The sequence below is a fragment of the Coregonus lavaretus genome (assembly GCF_964263955.1).
Source record: "Coregonus lavaretus genome assembly, chromosome: 16".
NCBI lineage: Eukaryota > Metazoa > Chordata > Actinopteri > Salmoniformes > Salmonidae > Coregonus > Coregonus lavaretus.
In genome coordinates, this window is record NC_140003.1 from 20,367,242 (window position 1) to 20,388,732 (window position 21,491).

At 43.8% G+C, this 21,491-nt stretch overlaps 1 protein-coding gene across 1 annotated transcript in view; it reads left to right on the forward strand.

Annotated features, from left to right (window-relative positions):
• The first annotated feature begins 2,208 nt into the window (after positions 1 to 2,208).
• Positions 2,209 to 21,491, forward strand: part of LOC311143618 (protein mono-ADP-ribosyltransferase PARP14-like) — a 30,154-nt gene continuing 10,871 nt past the window's right edge. Inside the window, exons 1-17 of the mRNA XM_084179473.1 lie at positions 2,209 to 2,523; positions 2,830 to 3,026; positions 3,132 to 3,156; positions 3,350 to 3,529; positions 3,981 to 4,220; positions 4,348 to 4,590; positions 4,690 to 6,755; positions 6,956 to 7,088; positions 9,022 to 9,126; positions 9,227 to 9,301; positions 9,509 to 9,685; positions 9,815 to 9,999; positions 10,085 to 10,133; positions 10,257 to 10,361; positions 10,492 to 10,554; positions 10,671 to 10,847; positions 11,048 to 11,223. Coding sequence (XP_084035599.1) covers positions 2,352 to 2,523; positions 2,830 to 3,026; positions 3,132 to 3,156; positions 3,350 to 3,529; positions 3,981 to 4,220; positions 4,348 to 4,590; positions 4,690 to 6,755; positions 6,956 to 7,088; positions 9,022 to 9,126; positions 9,227 to 9,301; positions 9,509 to 9,685; positions 9,815 to 9,999; positions 10,085 to 10,133; positions 10,257 to 10,361; positions 10,492 to 10,554; positions 10,671 to 10,847; positions 11,048 to 11,223 — 4,368 coding nt within the window. The 5' untranslated portion in view covers positions 2,209 to 2,351. The remainder of the gene's footprint in view (positions 2,524 to 2,829; positions 3,027 to 3,131; positions 3,157 to 3,349; positions 3,530 to 3,980; positions 4,221 to 4,347; positions 4,591 to 4,689; positions 6,756 to 6,955; positions 7,089 to 9,021; positions 9,127 to 9,226; positions 9,302 to 9,508; positions 9,686 to 9,814; positions 10,000 to 10,084; positions 10,134 to 10,256; positions 10,362 to 10,491; positions 10,555 to 10,670; positions 10,848 to 11,047; positions 11,224 to 21,491) is intronic.

Below are 21,491 nucleotides of genomic sequence, written 5' to 3' on the forward strand. Positions count from 1 at the left end.
ACCGTAGTTACTGGGCTTCTGGAAGTCAATCTCCAGGTAGTCCTGCAAGTCCTCCTCATCCTGGATGTCTTCTACAGTGCTATGAAAAAGTATTTGCCCCCTTTCTAATTTTCTCTACTTTTGCATATTTGTGATACTGAATGTTATCAGATCTTCAACCAAAACCTAATATTAGATAAAGGGATCATAAGTGAACAAATAACACAACAATTACATATTTATACAAAGTTATGCAACACCCAATTCCCCTGTGTGAAAAAGTAATTGCCCCCTTACACTCAATAACTGGTTGTGCCACCTTTAGCTGCAATGACTCCAACCAAATGCTTCCTGTAGTTGTTGATCAGTCTCTCACGTCGCTGTGCAGGAATTTTGGCCCACTCTTCCATGCAGAACTGCTTTAACTCAGTGACGTGTGGGTTTTCAAGCATGAACTGCTCGTTTCAAGTCCTGCCACAACATCTCAATTGGGATTAGGTCTGGACTTTGACTAGGCCATTCCAAAACTTCCAATTTGTTGCTTTTTAGCTATTTTCATGTAGACTTGATTGTGTGTTTTGGATCATTGTCTTGCTGCATGACCCAGCTGCGTGTAATTAATTTGACGTTTTTGCCGAGGATGTTTTAGTTGCGCAATTTTACATCTAACTAAGTTGTTTGGTGCAGTATTTCTCAAGTTCAAAAATGTGCAACGTGTTGTCTCATGTAAACAAAGTAGGAGCTGCTGGGCAGGTGTGTCTCACTGTCTATGCTATTGGATAGAGCAATCGCCACAGCTGTTCACCCCATGTTAGTTGGCAAATGGACATCATCAAATAAAAACCCAACCTTCATTTACCCATTGTGACGCACAGATGTTCCAAACTCAGTTTTAGACGAGACTGACTTTATTACCAAAATTATCCTATTTACACTTTGTAGTCAATTTTGACACTAGAATAACTGTTTCTGACTCTAATCAATGCCACATAAACCATTTTCAAAAGGATTTATTTATTTTTAAAGGCAGTCGCTCTTTAATGTCTTCAAGGTACTTAATTATAACATTAATTGTGTGAACTACTGTACCTCAAACTTGACAGAGGGGTCCAGTGTAAGGCTTTTAGGCTTCACATACACCTTGTCTTTGTCATAGGACACAGTGCACTTGGCCATCTTCAGGATCTGGGCTGCCACTGGGGAAAAAAGGAGAACCCAGTATTACACATACAACGAACATAGATAACTCTGGAATAAGATCAAATCTGATTTGTACAGTACATTACTATACATTAATTTGTCCTGTCTTTATCAAGCCACAAAAGTAAGTGATCTATTTTATTATATATCAAAGGCTAATCCAACATGAGCAGACAAAGGGACCATATCTGGCCGTCCTGATTCCTGTACCTTTATCCTCCTCGAAGGTGATCCCAGCCTGGAGTGTAGCAGACTCTGTCCTCTTGGCCTGTAGCTTAGAATGGCTTTTTTTCCGTTTCTCCATCAGATCCTTGTTACCTCTCTCGAGCATCAAGATATCATCTTGTGTAACAGACAATACCATGCAAAAAACATATGTGAATCATCCACCACAGCCTCTATCTTATTCACCTGAATGAACCTATTGCAGAGAACACAACTTGCCCTAAATGGCTTTAAATAAAGAGATTTCTGGCATGGCCAGGTAAATGCCTACCTGTGGCCCTCTCACAGTTTTAATGAACTCATCCTAACGTTGCTCCCCCTGCTGTTGAAGGACTACCAAATCTTTTTGAGTCTTTTTCTTTGAATTTTCAGTTTTGACAACTGCAGCCTAGATTTTTCGTCCTCTGCCTTTTCAAGTTTTGTCTGCATATTAGTAAAGAAACATATATGTTAAAACAAACCTTTAATTTAATAGATAGCTGATCTATTTCAATGTGCAAATAGGCTATCTACCCTCAATTTATCCAGCTCTTCCATGGCTTTAGACAGTCATCATTGCTCTGATCCATCTATTTGTAAGATTTGATTAATTTAGGAAAATCAGTAGTCAATGTAAATGACTGCCAAAGACCTAGAGGATTTTAGCTACCTTTCCATTCACAACAGGCTTGGCGGGGTAAGAGTCACCCATTTTCTGCAGCTGCTACAATCAAACTTACTTCAAGTTCCTCAAAGTCACGAGGTGTAAATCGAAAGTGAAAGTTTTTGTATGTACTATGCACGGCGCAACCATAAGGGCTTAACACAACATATTAGCAAAAATAATCGTTGTTCCACTGAGATTCGAACTGTCACTTCAAAAGGACAGGTGAGGAATCGAAGTTTCTGAAAAAGAGGCATACAAATATTATGATGCTTCAATCAATATAGGTCGACCTAATTGAATAATGACGGAAAAAACTGTGATTCTGGAGGGTCTGCCAGACGACCTAGACAAAATTAGATCCAAATTGGATTTGTACTTCAAAAACAAAAGGAGGTCTGGAGGAGAGGTATTACAAATTCAAGACTATCCTGGGGACAAGAAGAAGGCTCTGCTTGTTTACCTCGAAGATGCATGTAATTATTCAAATATTTTGAAATCAAAATATTTACATACTGTCATTTTAGACACATAATCTGATTGTGAATAAATTAGCCTAATTATACCGTTTATCTATTGTGCTCAGGCCTATATCTGAAGTATTGTGATAAACAGTTAATGTAAACAATCTAACTGTTGACAAACATCCGAAGCACCAAGATTGTGTTCAGTAATGTAATGTTTTAGGAGCCAAAACAGCAGAATCTGGTTTTGTAAAATGGATGAATTAGGCCTAGACTACATATACTGTACCTAATGATGCTATTTTATCTTTTCCCCAGGTCTGCAGAAAGTGTTGGCTAAAAGAGATCATAAGATAGATTTTAAAAAACCCATTGGGGTGGTTGAGCTTCAAGTGAAACTGAAAGAGGATGGCGGTGAAACAAAAGTGAAGAATGTTAAACCACCTCTCTTACCTCACCCAAAAAGAGACAATCTGACTCTTGTGGGGAAATCTGCACCCAACACGGAAGAGAAGGTGATTATTTGTGTATTTGTTATATTGCATCAAGTTTGCCATATTACAATATTTTGACATGTCTTCATTTGTGTTTTTCGGTGCCTGTCTTTATCTGTGATGTAGCAGCCAGTGTCAGACAGTCAAGCAGGTAAGATTGATATTCATAAAGACACTTATTCATCAATATATAACATCAATATGGGAATCACATTAATGTTCATGCTCTCTCTCTCTCTCTTTCTCTCTCTCTGTGTGTGTGTGTGTGTGTGTGTGTGTGTGTGTGTGTGTGTGTGTGTGTGTGTGTGTGTGTGTGTATGTGTGTCTTTCTGTTTATTTTTCAGATTCAGTGGAGGATAAGGATATAAAAGCAGAAACATATTCACTGCTTGTTAGAACCACCAAGGAACTCGAAAAGGAGCTCCTTAAATTGTATTTTGACCAGTTTGCATCAGAAGAAGAAGGAGTCAGCATTACAAGACATGGCAAGAATAGCTGGATCCTCAAACTGTCCTTTCAGTCTGGTAAGTTTATTGTTTTCTCCATAGACTTATGTAATTTAAAACTTCTTTCCTCAAATTAATATTATATTGTGGATTTACTGTATGTAGGAGTTGTTAACCACACACTTTTATTTATTTTACTGTAATCACTGTACTTTTCAACTTTGTACCTGTTGGAATAAACACTATAATTAGATCTGTCATACTTGTTTATCATTCAGAGGTTACTTTGCTATGACTGTAAAATGGAATGTCTCATCTCAGCTGGGAATAGGGGTCATGAGGAAATGCTTCCTTCCCAGTCACAAGAACACAATGGCTGCTATTTGAGTCTTTGCATTTTAGAGAATTGACATTGTTACATTACATTACATGTCATCTACTTATATCAACAGGTGAACATCATATGCGTTTATTTCTTGAGTCTGTTTGGACAATCATGCCCAACAATAAATTCTGTACCTCCTGTCAGATGCAGAGAAAGTCCTTGCCAAGAAGGAGCATCAGTATGGCATTTCTGTGGAGGTGTACAATGAGACAGCTGTGGAAGGGAAACTGGACAACAGGCGCTTCGTCCTGACTGGGTTCAATGAGAGCTGCAAGTGCGACATCATCTCTCTGTTCATCGGCAGCTGCAGCCAAGGGGCTGAGCATGCCTGGGAGACCCTGGACGATGGAGACAGAATAGTGGTCACCTTCAAACAGAACATTGGTGAGTCCACAGATACATCAAAAATATGTATACACAATATCGCTAATATTACGCCATTAAATTAAGTTCAATTACCAAACAACGGCATACAATACTAATCGAACTATTAACATTTTATGTTACTCAGACATAAAGTCCTTCCTTAGGAAATGTTCATCAAAGAAGTTCCAGGGCATGGAGATCGGGGCGTGTCGTTTAGAGCTGACAGACTCTGTGCTTGTCCAGGGGGACATGAGCCAAATCAAAGGAGGAGTGGAGGAGGCCCTCAATCTCTACTTCTCCAGCAAGAGGAGCAAAGGAGGAAATATCAAGTCCCAGATCTGGGTTACCAAGGGCAAGAGCATGGTCATCACCTTTGAAGACTGTCATGGTAGGCCCCTTTTCAATTACATTATCCTCTAGAAATAGGAATAAGTTTTAAGCTAACGTGTTCAGTAAATCATTCTGCCCTCTGTTCTCCTTATTCCAGTTGCCTATCAGGTGGTGGAACACATGCATAATTTCGGTGGGGTGGACCTCATAGCTCAGCTATTCTACTCCAGTCTGCAGAAGGCTTTAACTGGGCAAACAGCCCCCCAGTCAGATATCCCTTCTAACATAGCCCTTTGTCTCAGCTCAGCACTTTTCGACTTCATTAAACGTGATGAAGGCCGCAAGCAGGATTTAACAACTGGACTACGTAAGGTCAATGCTAGTGTCTCCTTCAATATGACCACAGAACCCCCACAGATAGAGCTGGACATGACCATGGAGAAGGAGTCCTTGGGCATGCTCAGACTGGGCCCTACATGGGGACGAATTGCCCGGAGAGAGGCTCTGGCCTTGCTAGAGAAATACAAAGAGGTTCAGCTGCCCACAACGGTGGAGGTCTGGGAAAGGGCTGAGAGTAGTTGTCTTGGCCTCAAATCCCCTGATGCCAGCATTTCTTACAAGAAGAGCAATGGTGAGATTGTGGTGGTAGGCGTGCAGAATGAGGTGAATACCCTTGTGGAGAAGATTGAGCACATGGTGAAGAAGGTCAGTGATGAGCTTGAGATGGAGAGGAACACAATAGTAAGAAAGATCTCACTGGACTCCAAAGAGAAGTTTGAGATCATCTGGAATCTTGTCTCTGGCAAACTAGTGGACGTGGAGTTTTCCAAAGATGAAGAAAGCTTTATCATATGTCTAAAGGGTTTGGAGAACAAGGTGAGCACAGCAGAAGGTGTTGTCCAAGAGGCCATGGGGAATGTTGAAGCCAAACTGCTTGATGTATCAGTGCCTTTGATGGAGTTCTTGAAATCTCTGGACCTGAAGAAGTTTGAGAGGGAGCATTTTGCCCAGAACCACATATCGTCTGTATTTCTCCTTGGTGATGGTTCTATCCAGATCCTGGCAGAAAAAGCTGACGTCCAGAGAGCTGAAGACAAATTACATGAGGTCATCAAAGAAGAAGTCATCAAACTCACACAAGACCAAGCCCATCTGACCAATGGCGAACAATGGACACAGTTCTTTGCCGTACTTAATGGCGAGTTCAAATTCACCAAGAACAACCACAATGTCAGCATCTCCGTAACACAGGAGAAGATTGTAGTCTGTGGATTCTCCAGTGTGGTGGCAGATGTGTCAGGGAAGTTGAGGGGATACCTGGACAACAAGAAGCCAGAAACGGTGGACATCTCTCTCAAATCAGTCCAGGAAGTAGAGTTTGTGGCCTCTTGCATGAACCTCTCAGAGGTCCCTGAAATCAAGGCTCTGGGCGTGACTATACTGCCATGCATAACACAAGGATCTCCTTGTCTGAAGATCACGGCAGCGGGTGATAAAATCAAAGAGGCCGTAGATGCAGTGAAACAGCAGGTCAGTACAATTACAATGGAGAGGTACACATACTCCAAAGCCGGAGAGTCCGAAGTCCTAGAGAAGAACCAAGTGGATCTGCAGGCTAAGGTCAAGGATTTAGGGTGCAAGCTCTACCTATCGCCAGTGATTACCCACTGTCAGAAATACAGCTACAACATAGAAGGTTGCGTCACTTTAACTGTTGGTCAGGGTAACATCTCCCAACATGCTGCAGATGCTTTGATCTGCCCTTTGAGCAGCAGTCTGTCCTTTGATACTCCAATTGCCAAGCAGTTCCTTCAGATTGGTGGGCCTGAGATCAGGAAGGTGTTTGACAAGTTCCTGAAGGAGAGGCAGACTCTACAGCCAGGAGATGTGGTCTTGTCCAACCCAGGCACCCTTGGAGCTCAGCACCTCATATATGCAGTGATTCCAGTATGGGGGAAGGACACCTCAACTCTTAAAAATATACATCTACAATCAATGGTCCAGGACAGTTTACTGAATGCAGACATCAAGAAGTGCATCTCCATATGGATGCCAGCGATGGGGTGTGGCACCTTTGGTTTTCCCGTCACAGAGAGTTGTGCAGCAGTTATCAAGGGAGTCCTCGGATTCATTAAACAGAAACCCCAACACCTGAGGAACATATTTGTGATAGATTCCGACGCCAAGATAGTGGGGGAGTTCCAGTCAGCCATTGAAGGAGAGGTAAGTCCTTTTCTCAACATCCCATTCCATGTTTAGTGTTTGTTTATAATGCCACCTGGCTATACCTGTGATTAACATACCATGCCAAACCTTGGTACATGCATGGTTTGATTAAAGAAGAAATGTGCAGTGTTATTGTAAATGGGGACAAGTATTCCTGTTGAAAGTCAAACCTCTTCTTGTCCTACTTGATTGAACAGGGTTATCGTCGACAACAAACAACCAACAAAACAGCAACAGGCACGACTCCAACTGCTCCCTCTGCAGCTACTGCCTCAAATAACACACCTTCACCACCACCCCTAGTGGCTAAACCAGGCTCAGACATCAAAGGTTCGTTTCTTCAACCATACATTTTTGTATCATCATACCATAAGGTTGAATACTGCAGGAAACCTATAACATGCCCTGTCCTCACAAATTGATTTCCAAGTTTTTAGTATATGTTTTTTCAAGACGAGTGATGAGAAGAGAATCATCCAGCCCATTGGGTATCTCACTACACCCCCATATGCCATGTCTTGAAATATGCAGACAGACGGATTAACTGACAGCCAACTTTCTAGATCCGCCCATAACTTTTGTACTTTATAGCATTTCCAGAAGGCATGGATTATTGAGTCATTGTTAGTTTTACACTTAAGACATGACTCTGCCGTTGTGCTGTAGAATTTGTGAATTTTGTCTCTTGTATAATAACTTCTATACATTCGTTTATACTGGATTAATACATTTTAGTTAACTGTAATTTCATTAGTTATGCTCTAACATTCCCTCCATCTTGTGCCAACATCAGTTCTTTTTAAGTCTTGGTTCCAATAGTTTATTTATTTTTTCTGAGATTGTCAGTTGGATAGACTCTCTGCAAGGTTTTGAAATATATTTCCTATCACATGAACATCCTTTTCTGACTCAAGGTTGCTCTGATGTCCAAAAGATTTCAAATCAACATTTCGTGATATGTAACTTTTAAGTTGCATGTATTTGAAAATATCTACATCAGTCAGTCCAAAATTGCTTTTTAATTCTGTCATGGAAATAAATGTATTTCGTGTTACCAAGTCATTTACGGTTTCTGTGCCTTTAGTTTTCCATGTGGACCAATTTATCGGTGAATTCTGAAAAGCTATCCAAGGATTGTTCTATAGGGTTGTGTTTTTAGGGAGTGATATTGGTTCTTGTAGAATACGTTTAATCTTCTTCCATAGTGTTATAGTGTTCTTAACTATGAAGTTGTTCATGTTATTAGGTTTATCCTTTGAAAATAGACACATGAAAATATTCTGGGGATGCGCATGCGCATCTTCAATATGCACCCATTGTTCCTCTTTAGTGCATCAAACTTGGTCCTGGGGACCCCAAGTGGTGCACGTTTTGGTTTTTGCCCTAGCACTACATAGCTGATTCAAATAATCAAAGCTTTATTATTTGAATCAGCTGTGTAGTGCTAAGGCAAAAACCAAAATGTGCACCCCTTGGGGTCCCCAGGACTGAGTTTGGGAAATGCTGACATAGACTGACCAGGTGAATCCAGGTGAAAGCTATGATCCCTTATTGATGTCACTTGTTAAATCCACTTCAATCAGTGTAGATGAAGGGGAGGAGACAGGTTAATAGATGAAGGGGAGGAGACAGGTTAAAGATTTTTAAGCCTTGAGACAATTGAGACATGGATTGTGTATGTGTGCCATTCAGAGGGTGAATGGGCAAGACAAAAGATTGAAGTGCCTTTGAACAAGGTATGGTAGTAGGTGCCAGGCAGGCACACCGGTTTGTGTCAAGAACTGCAACACCTCTGGGTTTTTCATGCTCCACAGTTTCCCATGTGTATCAAGAATGGTCCACCACCCAAGGGACATCCAGCCTACTTGACACAACTGTGGGAAGCATTGGAGTCAACATGGGCCAGCATCCTTGTGGAATGCTTTCAACACCTTGTAGAGTCCATGCCCCGACGAATTGAGGCTGTTCTGAGGGCAAAAGGGGGGGGGGGGGTGCAACTCAATTCAGCATCACTGAGACTATATACTCAGTGTATATGTCGCAAGGAAAAACATTGGGTAGCGAGTTGATACAATTCATAGTCTAGAAGGTTAAAACCACCCTCAGGCTTAGGAAGATGTAAAACGTTCCTTTTTATTCTATGAGTTTTATTTGCCCATATAAAGTCTGTTATGACCGAGTATACTTTTTCAAAGAATGTCTTCGGTGGGGTAATTGTTCCATTTAATTAGATCTGCTTTCTTAAATTTTCTTCTATTAACAGTGATTATTGGTGGAGTGTCAGTGACGCTGAAAAAGGGAGACATCACCAAAGAGACAGTGGATGTCATAGTGAATTCCAACAACCATCATCTGAATCTTAATTCTGGCAAGTGTCTGTTTTAATGTTTTTAACACATGGTTTGTTTTCAGTTTGTTTTCATTTGACGGTGTACGGTAAGTCTCTATCTTATATATTATCTCAACAGGTGTGTCTGGAGCCATCCTAAAGGAAGCTGGGAAATCAGTAGTGGATGAATGCAGAAGAATGGTACAATATCTTGGTAAGGTATACTTTTTTATTCAACCTTAATTTATCCACGAAGTCCCATTTACAAGAGGACTTTGTCAAGCGATAATACTTGATATGATAAGATTAGGTTATAAAATCAAACATCAAAGTATTTCTAGAAATAATACAGTATTCAGCTTGCTACCAGACCAGTAGTGGTAGTAGACAGAATACTGACTTTTTGTCCCAATTTCCCCAGGTGCCCTGAAGGACGATGGTGTTATGCTCTCACGTGGTGGGAACCTGAACTGTAAGAACATAGCTCAGATAGTTGGGCCCAAGAATGCTGCAGATATCACTACCTCCATAGAGAAAGTCCTTAATCTGTGTGAGAAAAGGAAGGCAGTCACAGTGTCCATTCCTACTATTGGCACAGGTGATTCAACTGGAATATATTGTAAAACTAAATGTTCCATTCCAGTGTCACTTGTATTGATTAATTGATCCATTTATTTGTTTCAATTGATCTATTTCTCACTTTGGATGCTGATGTCTTGTGCTTCAGGGAAAGGTGGCATTGAGCCCAAAGATTCCATCAAGGCCATACTAAAAGGACTGGAGAGACACATATCACAGATGCCTTCATCCAGCATCAAAACCATCTTCATAGTGGCCTTTGAGCAGAAGATCTTTGACCTCTTGAGAGATTACTTTAACAAAAGGAACCTGGGCCCACACAAAATCAAGCAGGTAGATTTCATTCAACTAAGGCTCAATTAAACATTTTCTGTTTTGTTGATGAGTGTGATAACTAGAGGTTATGGGTTTTATCTAGGCTGCATCAACATCTACACCTTCTCAGTCCAGTCTTCCCCCAAATCAAGGTCTGACTTTGATACATCTTTGTTTACATTTGAAATGAATTCATGTTGTCCTATTTTAAAATGTGCATTTGTATAATTATCACAATGTGTGTGGGTGAAATGTTTACCTTTTCCCTCCCCTAGTTAAGATCCATGGTGTCAGAATTGAAGTGAGGAGAGGCGACATCACTCAAGAAACTGTCAGCGGCATCGTGAATACCACCAACTCGGGTATCAGCTTAACAAGAGGTCTGTATACTGAAAAAACGACATAACATTTTACATTGTTAGCGCACTCCAGAAAATATGATTTCTTCTGTTAATATAACTTTCTTCCTACCTACTGGATACAACCTAATTTTAAACATGTTATTTTCAGGAGTTAGTGCTGCGATTCTCAAAGCAGCTGGGAGCGCAGTTGAACAGGAGTGCAAAACCATTTGTGAGTGTCTCCCATCTCCCATATCAGAAGAAATGGAACCTGTGGTGTATCACAGCCATTCAGTCTGACTCTCTCTCTCTCTGGGTGTATGTGTGTCATCTGCTTTACATCTCCAGGCCCTCTGAGGGCTGATGCAGCAGGGGTGACCAGTGGAGGGGACCTGCAGTGTGACTTCATCCTTCACATGCTGGGGCCCCACTCTGTGGCTGACGCTACACTACGAGTCACCAAGGTGCTGGAGTGCTGTGAGAACAAACAGATCACAACCGTGTCGTTCCCTGCTGTGGGCACTGGTAGGCAATGGGTTATTAGTCGTTCAGTGTTATTACAGGTTATTATAAACGGTTGTTATTAAAACTCGGATCAAATCATTTTTGTAGGCTCCCAACATGCTGGCATTTTAATTTGTCAAGTTATCCACAGCTATTGGTCCTTATTGTCCGATTTTTCAGCTACACCTAATGCAGTGATTCTTTTATCGTTCCCATTGTAGGAGGTGGGGGCCTTAATGGTACAGACTCCATTGGTGCCATCCTCCAGGGCATCCAGGATCATCTATCACAGTGCCTCTTTTCTACCATCATCAAACTGATCTACATCGTCATCTATGAGGACAAGGTCCTGCAGGAGTGTCAGCTGGGGCTCAACCAGTGGAAGACTAGCCAGATGGTATGTTAAAGCTAGAATCCTTTATTGAAACAATAACAAAGCATTTTCCCCACACCTGTTTCGCTAAAAAGCTAAGGGATGGGGCTGGAGAACCGCTCTCAGATCTATAGACAGAGCTATGGATGCAAGGACTGACCATCCATGATTAATGTTTGAGGCTAAACAGTGTTTGTTTATGTTACGTTGTTTATAAACATTGGAGTAAAACAAGCTTATATTTTGGGTTCTGATGGGGTACAACATTTGAACTAAGTTCATGAGGCATTTATAAGTTATATTCTTCAAGAATCAATGGGTATATATCATTCATTTATAAGTTTTAAAAAATGTATGTAGCTAAGGATTCTAGCTTTAAAGAAATATGAATATAAAAAAGTAACTAACTTTGTAATAATAATGTCATAACTGCCATTGTTAATATAACTAATCTTCAGACATACTGTGGATGTATAGTATACTTACACTGAGTGTACAAAAATTAGGAATACCTGCTCTTTCCATGACATAGACTGACCAGGTGATTCCAGGTAAAGCTATGATCCTCTGTAGCTCAGCTGGTAGAGCACGGCGCTTGTAACGCCAAGGTAGTGGGTTCGATCCCCGGGACCACCCATACACAAAAATGTATGCACGCACGACTGTAAGTCGCTTTGGATAAAAGCGTCTGCTAAATGGCATATTATTATTTAATGTCACATGTTAAATCCACTTCAATCAGCGTATGTGTGCCATTCAGAGGGTGACTGGGCAAGACAAAAGATTTAAGTGCCTTTTAACGGGGTATGGTAGTAGGTGCCAGGCGCACCAGTTTGAGTGTGTCAAGAACTGCAACGCTGCTGAGTTTTTCATGCTCAACAGTTTCCTGTGTGTATCAAGAATGGTCCACCACCCAAAGGACATCCAGCCAACTTGAAACAACTGTGGGAAGCATTGCAGTCAACATGGGCTAGCATCCCTGTGGAACCTGTTGTGTCGAGTAAACGTTGCTAATTATGCTGTGATACCAAGGAGAACCGCTGACGCTGTATTTTCATCATAAAGGTTTATTCATAACAAAGGGTTACAGCGTCGATTTACAGATACCTGCAGTTATCTGAAGAATAATCGCCCCATCTCAAATATGATTATTCTGCTCTCCTTTGTCTCAACCAAGTATTTATAATCTTTACCCTGCTGTGGGGTGGTTTCCCATACAGACCAATCACCTGTCTCCACACAACAGACTTCCTCTGTTCTATGGGGTGTCCCCCTAAAACTGCTCCCCAGATGCTCCCTCTAAGCTGAATAAACCTCCTCTCAGGTTCCATTTGAAAACGTTAGCAAAGTCATAATTCCTCAGATACTACATATTCCCCCCTTCGAGACAAATTAAGTCTCGAAAACAAAAAGAATAGGATTATGACAAATAACAATCTCTCTTATTGAGTATTTTTAACAATAAACCAAAAACACATTTTTCTATGAAGTGTAAATACATTTCTATGAAATTTGAACAAATCTTTATGGAGTGTGAATACATTTCTATGAAATATGAACAAATCTTTATGGAGTGTGAGAGCGAAAAACCTGTCTGGCAGCCTTCTTTCCAAATATCCATCCATCAATCAAGACAGTAAAATTCTCTCACGGCCCCTCTGCCCCAGGCAACCACTTAAGTACTCCAGATCAATTCATAAATCTTTATCAATGCATTTGAAACTATGATGCAATTAAATACACATGAAAGCCTCAGCAAACAAAATACAATCCAAAATGTCCACACTCAGGCTGGTCGACCCATCGGACCCTCCTGTGGATTCTCTCTATCCCTGCCTAGACCCAATATCCCTAAGCTTCCATGAAATAAACAAAAACATCTGAGATCCCCACATGTACCCAATAACAGCAAATATCATTCTACAAAAATTTATACAGAAAGAAAATGGCACAATTTATGTATTACACATGCAAATATGTCTATATATCATTGCAGACACTGGAATGTAGTCCACTACACTTCATCTCCTCAGCAGTGTCGACTTCCAATGCATCGTCGATGATGGAATCAGAACATTTCCACACCTTCCTTGTTCCACTTCCTCCAGTCCCTTCATATTGTCCTTTCATATTGTCCCTTCATATTGTCCTTGTTTGAGCATTTGAATCCCCTCTACATATTCCCCCATATGCTTCTGGAAGAAAAGAAAAGACCAAACAGTATCTTTTGCAAAACAACACATTCAAATTAGAACATCAATATCAACTTAAAATATAAAAATGATATATCAAATGAATCACATTCTATTTCCCCCCTTTGATTCATAACAAAATAACAAAATACTAAAATCACACTAATATTGAAAAACCTCTAAAAATGATCGGATAATCAAAACTGATATATATCTATCAATACTCCTTTGAGTCTTGACAGAAGGTTAAACCCTCTTATCGTTTCATTTGCAAAACCCTTCAAATTATAGGTAATATTATCTATGTTATCTTCCCAAATTTTACACCATACCATGGAAAAATCCCCACTTCTCTCTTAGACTTATCCTCCAATGGTAGGCTTCCCAGACTATGAAACTTCTCTCTTTCAGAATCAGATTTCTCTCTTTCCCCTTGCTTCCCCTCTTTTAATTTTAAAAACCTCATATGGAAGCTTCAACTTCAACATGTAACAACATCCTATCCATCCATAGGGTAAGAATATATTCTCTCACCACAAACCCCAGATGTTTCTAAAATCCCCCAATAGTCACATTACCATGCAAAACTTCTCTCCTTACTAAATGAAACCTCAAAAGTTACAATAAATTTCTCATTACTAACCTTATGTTCCTGCTTACCCCAAAGTCATCATATAATCATCACAATCTGATATTCCCCTAAACATCCCTTTCCATCATATGTTTTATTAGAACAAAAACAGCTTTTAGCCCTCACTGGTTTCCTCTCCAATGCTTCATGAAGCGCTGTTAACTGATTTTCCTTCCTATCTAACAAATTCACATAGGTTAATTCACTTAACCAATAACACTTAAACCTAGGCCTAAACAAATGTTTCCACAACTACATTATTGTATCTGTTAATGATTGTTGCTGATACAACAGCCATGATAAAGGGCAGCAGGTAGCTTAGTGGTTAAGAGCGTTGTGCCAGTAACCGAAAGGTCGCTGGTTCTAATCCCCGAGCTGACTAGGTGAAAAATCTGTCGATGTGCCCTTGAGCAAGGCACTTAACCCTAATTGCTCCTGTAAGTCGCTCTGGATAAGAGCGTCTGCTAAATGACTAAAATGTAAATGTAATAAAGCATAAGATTGACACATACTTGATAGAAGTTTAGCTACCTTCTAAGATTCAACCCCATTTTCCTTATGCTGAAATTCTCAACAGACATTTACCCTCAAGATTCCTCACTGATCTTACAGAATGAGTTAACTCCTTGAACCAAAGATTCCTACCTGCCCATCCATCTTTAATTTTCAAACAGAAGAATCAAATCCATATGCCTTCCATTTAGTTTCTCTCTTCCCTAACGAACTGTATTGATCAGATATATCTTCTTGTCTTCCAGTAAAATCAAAGAACTCATCCTGTACCTCCATGATAGTATTCTCCCTCTAACATTACTCAAAATAAGTTAGCAATCACTCATAACCCTCTTTCACTTCCTATCGTTCTACAAAATATACTTCCTTTGACTAGGTGAAACAGCTTCTACTTCTGGTCTTCATAACAACACTTCTTCTCCATAATTATCTCTCCATATGAGAGGAATATCACCTCTACACATTCCTTCTCTCACATCTACAAGGAAGATGAGCTGTATCAACCATCCTAACCCTAATGACAGTCTTTTCCTCTAAAATTGGTGCTGGAGCGATTGGCTCCCTTGTAATCAAATGTTATATATTTATAGCTTTAATAACTGTCAATGTTGAAAGAGTTAAATTGCTTCTCACTGTTGTTATAATAGGCTGAAGTGTTGATGTCATTGTTGTTAATTCACCCATTCTCCCTAAGGCTTTGAACTCTTGACTTGTATTTCCATCTATCACCACTAGTGTCACTACATTAACTCTCAGTCCCAACTCTAATCCCTCACTTTCAAACTGTTGATTATAAAAAATACATTCATAATCACCTTGATCTTCCTGCTGGAAATTGTAAATATAGATACTGCAATCACCCTCAATCTTCTCTTATCATTCAGCAACGCATACTTTCTCAATGCATCTGCTCCTAACAGATCTAAACTCCTACCATATCTATCTTCCCACTGAACTCTAAATTTTCCTTCACCACTGTTCTCTCTCTCTCTCTTACTACTAACATTGAAGCTTAGCTAGTTTTCTTAATTTTTTTAATCTGACTTTTCTCCTAACTTTTTTCAAAACCCATTTCACTGATTTATCCACAAATTCCTTTCCCACTAATTTTTCAAAAACCATTTCACTGATTTATCCACAAATTCCTTTCCCACTAATTTTAGAATATGTGATCGGGAAGTCCCCACCTGCTTATGACTTCTTTACACACAGACTTGGCAAACGACTGAGCATATTTTAGCTTAGTTTGACATTGTCCTCCTTCCTATGATATATATCTTTTCAAGCAAATATGGTTCCCAAAAACCCTACTCTTTTATAATTTTTCTCCTAACCTTAGCCTTCTTTAAAGAATCTTCACTGAGATTTCCAATCCAGAATACTAAAGACAAATCCATCTCTGTCATCATCAACCATTGGTAAACCTTCTCCTTTGGCACTTCTACCAGACAGCCGTCTGGTGTACATCTTATTGTACATTTCAACTTACACAATGCTTCTCTTCCCAACAATGCAATAGGTATATGTTCTGATACCAGTATGGGTATTTTAATTTTCTTTGATTTTTATAGCAGAGCTCAATTGGTTCCTTAAGAGTAATCAACTGTTTTACTCCCTCAAATCCCTATCCTAATTAGTCAATTTTACATAGTGAGATGTGTAACCTCTTCAGGCTGTCAGGGTTGAGTGTAGAGGTAGCGTAGAATCACACGCAGGACACACAGAGGTTTCGAACAGACGTCTTTAGTGAAGTCCAAAGAACAAGTCAACCACGGCAACAGGCAACAGGCGAACTTTACGCACAAAGGTAAAGTACAAAATAAAGGCGCACAAAGTGCGGGACTCTCTCTAACAAAAATATATAGAGAGAACAGAACAACGAACTAACACAACACGTGACATCGAACAATTACACACAACACCTGACCAAACTCAAGAGAACTAAATAGGACGCATAATGAACACTAACAAGGAACAGGTGTAACAAAACAGACAAAACCAATCAAACATAGAAACATAGAACGGTGGCAGCTAGTACTCCGGAGACGACGACCGCCGAAGCCTGCCCGAACAAGGAGAAGGAGCAGCCTCGGCCGAAACCGTGACAGTACCCCCCCCCTTGACGCGCGGCTCCAGCCGTGCGCCGACCCCGGCCTCGGGGACGACCAGGAAGACGCGGAGCAAGGCGCGTGGGATGACCACGATGGAACTCGGTCAGAAGAGACGGGTCTAGGATGTCCTTCCTCGGCACCCAGCACCGCTCCTCCGGGCCGTACCCCTCCCACTCCACGAGATATTGGAGACCCCCCATCCGGCGTCTCGAATCTAGGATGGACCGAACAGTGTACGCCGGAGCCCCCTCGATGTCCAACGGGGGCGTAGGAGTCTCTTCTATCTCTAGTCCTGGAGTGGACCAGCTACCACCGGCCTGAGGAGAGACACATGGAACGAGGGGTTAATATTCTTGTAATCAATGGGCAGTTGTAACCTGTAACACACCTCGTTCAATCTCCTCAGGACATTAAAAGGCCCCACAAACCGCCGACCCAGCTTCCGGCAGGGCAGGCGGAGGGGCAGGTTTCTGGTCGAGAGCCAGACTCGATCTCCAGGTGCGTACACTGGCCCCTCACTGCGGTGGAGATCGGCGCTCGTCTTATGTCGACGGATGACTCGCTGCAGATGGATGTGTGCAGCGTTCCACGTCTCCTTCGAGCGCCGCACCCATTCATCCACCGCAGGGGCCTCGATCTGGCTCTCATGCCAAGGTGCCAGAACCGGCTGGTACCCTAACACACACTGGAAAGGGGTTAGTTTAGTGGAGGAGTGGCGGAGAGAGTTCTGTGCCATCTCGGCCCAGGGAACATATCTCGCCCACTCCTCCGGCCGGCCCTGGCAATACGACCTCAGAAACCTACCCACATCCTGGTTGACACGTTCGACCTGCCCATTACTCTCCGGGTGGTAACCCGAGGTAAGGCTCACCGAAACCCCCAACCGTTCCATAAACGCTCTCCAGACTCTGGAGGTAAACTGGGGGCCTCGATCAGACACTATATCCTCGGGTACCCCGTAATGCCGGAAGACGTGGGTAAATAGAGCCTCAGCGGTCTGTAGGACAGTAGGAAGACCCGGCATGGGAAGGAGACGACAGGCCTTCGAGAACCGATCCACAACGACCAGGATGGTGGTATTCCCCTGTGAGGGGGGAAGGTCTGTAACAAAATCCACCGAGAGGTGAGACCAGGGTCGTTGTGGAACGGGCAGGGGTTGTAACTTACCCCTGGGCAAGTGTCTGGGCGCCTTACACTTGGCACACACCGAGCAGGAGGAGACATAAATCCTCACATCCCTGGCTAACGTTGGCCACCAGTACTTTGTGCTAAGGCAGTGCACTGTCCGGCCAATACCTGGATGCCCAGAGGAGGGTGACGTGTGAGCCCAATAAATGAGTCGATCCTGGACCTCGAGCGGGACGTACGTCCGACCCACCGGACACTGTGGAGGGCTAGGGTCGGTGCGTAACGCCCGCTCGATCTCCGTATCGACCTCCCATACCACCGGTGCCACCAGACAAGACTTAGGTAGTATGGGAGTGGGCTCAACGGACCTCTCCTCCGTGTCATACCGCCGAGACAGGGCATCTGCCTTCCCGTTCTGGGACCCAGGGATGTAAGTGATCTTAAACACGAACCGGGCTAGAAACATAGTCCACCGAGCCTGGCGAGGATTCAGTCTCCTAGCTGCCCGAATGTATTCCAGGTTACGGTGGTCAGTCAAAATGAGAAAAGGGTGTTGAGCCCCCTCAAGCCAATGCCTCCACACCTTTAGGGCTTGTACCACGGCTAACAGCTCCCTGTCCCCTACGTCATAATTACGCTCCGCCGGACTGAGCTTTTTCGAATAAAAAGCACAGGGGCGGAGTTTAGGTGGTGTGCCGGACCGTTGTGAGAGAACGGCCCCGATACCGGCTTCAGACACGTCCACCTCCACTTGGAATGGTAAAGCGGGATCCGGGTGCGCCAGCACCGGAGCCGAGGTAAACAGGTCCTTCAGTCTCCCAAAAGCCCTGTCCGCCTCAGCTGACCACCGCAAGCGCACCGGACCCCCCTTCAGAAGGGACGTTATGGGAGCTGCCACCTGTCCAAAACCCCGGATAAACCTACGGTAGTAATTCGCAAAACCCAAGAACTGCTGCACCTCTTTAACCATGGTTGGGGTTTGCCAATTACGCACGGCTGACACACGGTCAACCTCCATCTTCACCCCTGACGCAGACAACTGATATCCCAAAAAGGAGACCGACTCCTGGAAGAACAGACATTTCTCTGCCTTGACATACAGGTCATGCTCCAACAGCCTCCTCAACACTCGGCGCACCAGGGCTACATGCTCGGTTCGGGTAGAACTGTACACCAGAATATCGTCTATGTACACGACTACTCCCTGCCCCTGCATGTCCCGGAAAATCTCATCTACAAAGGATTGGAAGACTGATGGAGCATTCATTAACCCGTATGGCATAACGAGATACTCGTAATGACCGGAGGTAGTACTAAATGCTGTCTTCCATTCATCGCCCTCTCTAATGCGCACCAATTTATATGCGCTCCTGAGGTCCAATTTTGTGAAGAACCGTGCCCCGTGTAATGACTCCGTCATAGTCGCAATCAGAGGGAGTGGATAACTATATTTCACAGTAATCTGATTGAGACCGCGGTAATCAATACACGGGCGCAAACCTCCATCCTTTTTCTTCACAAAAAAGAAGCTCGAGGACGCGGGTGAAGTGGAGGGCCGTATGTATCCCTGTCTCAGAGACTCGGCAATGTATGTCTCCATCGCCCTCTTCTCCTCTTGTGACAAAGGATACACATGGCTCCGCGGGAGCGCAGCTCCTGCCTGGAGGTCTATCGCACAATCCCCCTGTCTATGAGGCGGCAATCGCGCCGCTCTCGTCTTGCTAAACACGAGTGCCAAATCCTCATACTCGGGGGGAATGTGCATTGCGGGCATTTGGTTCAGACTCTCCACCGAGGTCGCCCCTACGGAAACACCCAGACATAGCCCCTCACACTGGGCAGACCACCCCTTAAGAGCCCTCTCTCGCCACGAAATAGTAGGATCATGTGTAATCAACCAGGGAAGCCCCAGCACCACCGGATACGCAGGAGAGTCGATCAGATAGAGCTGAATCGTCTCCTCATGACCCCCCTGCGTCTCCATCCTAAGTGGCACTGTGACCTCCCTAATCAACCCGGATCCTAACGGACGGCTATCTAGGGCATGTACAGGGAAAGGATTATTTACCGGAAGGAGAGGGATCCCTAACTCTACACAGAATTTGCGATCTACAAAATTCCCAGCTGCGCCTGAATCTGCTAGCGCCTTATGCTGGGAACGAGGTGCAACCTGTGGAAAACAAACAGGTATGGTTATGTGTACGACAGAAAGCTCTGGGTAAGTGGGGCGCCTACTCACCTGGGAGGACTCCCCAATGTGTGGCCTGCCTTCTCTTCCACCAGGAGACCCTCCCCAGCACCTAGCCGCGGTGTGCCCTCCACGGCCACAGTTGGTGCAGGGGACAGCCCCCCTCGGGCTCCTTCTCCTCCGTTCTCTAGCGCCAGCACCTCCGAGCTCCATAGGGCTCGGCTCGGAGGTGCTGGAGGGTGGAATGGGCGACCCCCACCCAGGACGCCCGCGGGTGGCGAGCAGGGTGTCCAGCCGAATGGCCATGTCAACCAATTGGTCAAACGAAAGCGTGGTATCCCTGCACGCCAACTCTCTACGGACGTCCTCCCGGAGGCTGCAGCGGAAGTGATCTATGAGAGCCCGCTCATTCCACCCTGCATCTGCCGCTAGAGTCTGGAACTCCAGTGCAAACTCCTGAGCGCTCCTCATCCCCTGCCGGAGGTAGAATAGACGCTCCCCCGCCGCCTTCCCCTCCGGTGGATGGTCAAACACTGCACGGAAGCGGCGGGAGAACTCCACATAGGTGATAGTTGCGGCGTCTATTCTCCTCCATTCGGCGTTGGCCCACTCCAACGCCTTGCCGGTGAGACAGGAGATGAGGGCGGAAACGCTCTCGTGTCCCGAGGGCGCCGGGTGTACGGAGGCGAGGTAGAGTTCAACTTGCAACAGGAACCCCTGACACCCGGCAGCGGTGCCGTCGTACGCCCTCGGGAGCGAGAGCCGAATCCCACTGGGTTCCGGAAGTTGGACAGGCGGGCTGACCGATGGTGATGGTGTGGTAGGTGGGGGTGTGGGTACCCCGCTGGTCTCCCATCGATGGAGGGTGTTCATAACTCTGTCCAGAGCGTGCCCGATTTGGTTAATCCTGTCCTCCTGTCCACGAAGGCGCTCCTCGATGATCTCCGTGGGTGCGGTTGCTCCTGCTGATTCCATTGTAATGGTGTGTAATTATGTCAGGGTTGAGTGTAGAGGTAGCGTAGAATCACACGCAGGACACACAGAGGTTTCCAACAGACGTCTTTAGTGAAGTCCAATGAACAAGTCAACCACGGCAACAGGCAACAGGCGAACTTTACGCACAAAGGTAAAGTACAAAATAAAGGCGCACAAAGTGCGGGACTCTCTCTAACAAAAATATATAGAGAGAACAGAACAACGAACTAACACAACACGTGACATCGAACAATTACACACAACACCTGACCAAACTCAAGAGAACTAAATAGGACGCATAATGAACACTAACAAGGAACAGGTGTAACAAAACAGACAAAACCAATCAAACATAGAAACATAGAACGGTGGCAGCTAGTACTCCGGAGACGACGACCGCCGAAGCCTGCCCGAACAAGGAGAAGGAGCAGCCTCGGCCGAAACCGTGACACAGGCTGAACACAGATAAAAGCTGTTCCACTATCCGCTATCACTTCCCATAGTCCTTTGTTTATTTTCACTTCAATTGTTGGATCTTTTTCCGGTCCTGATGC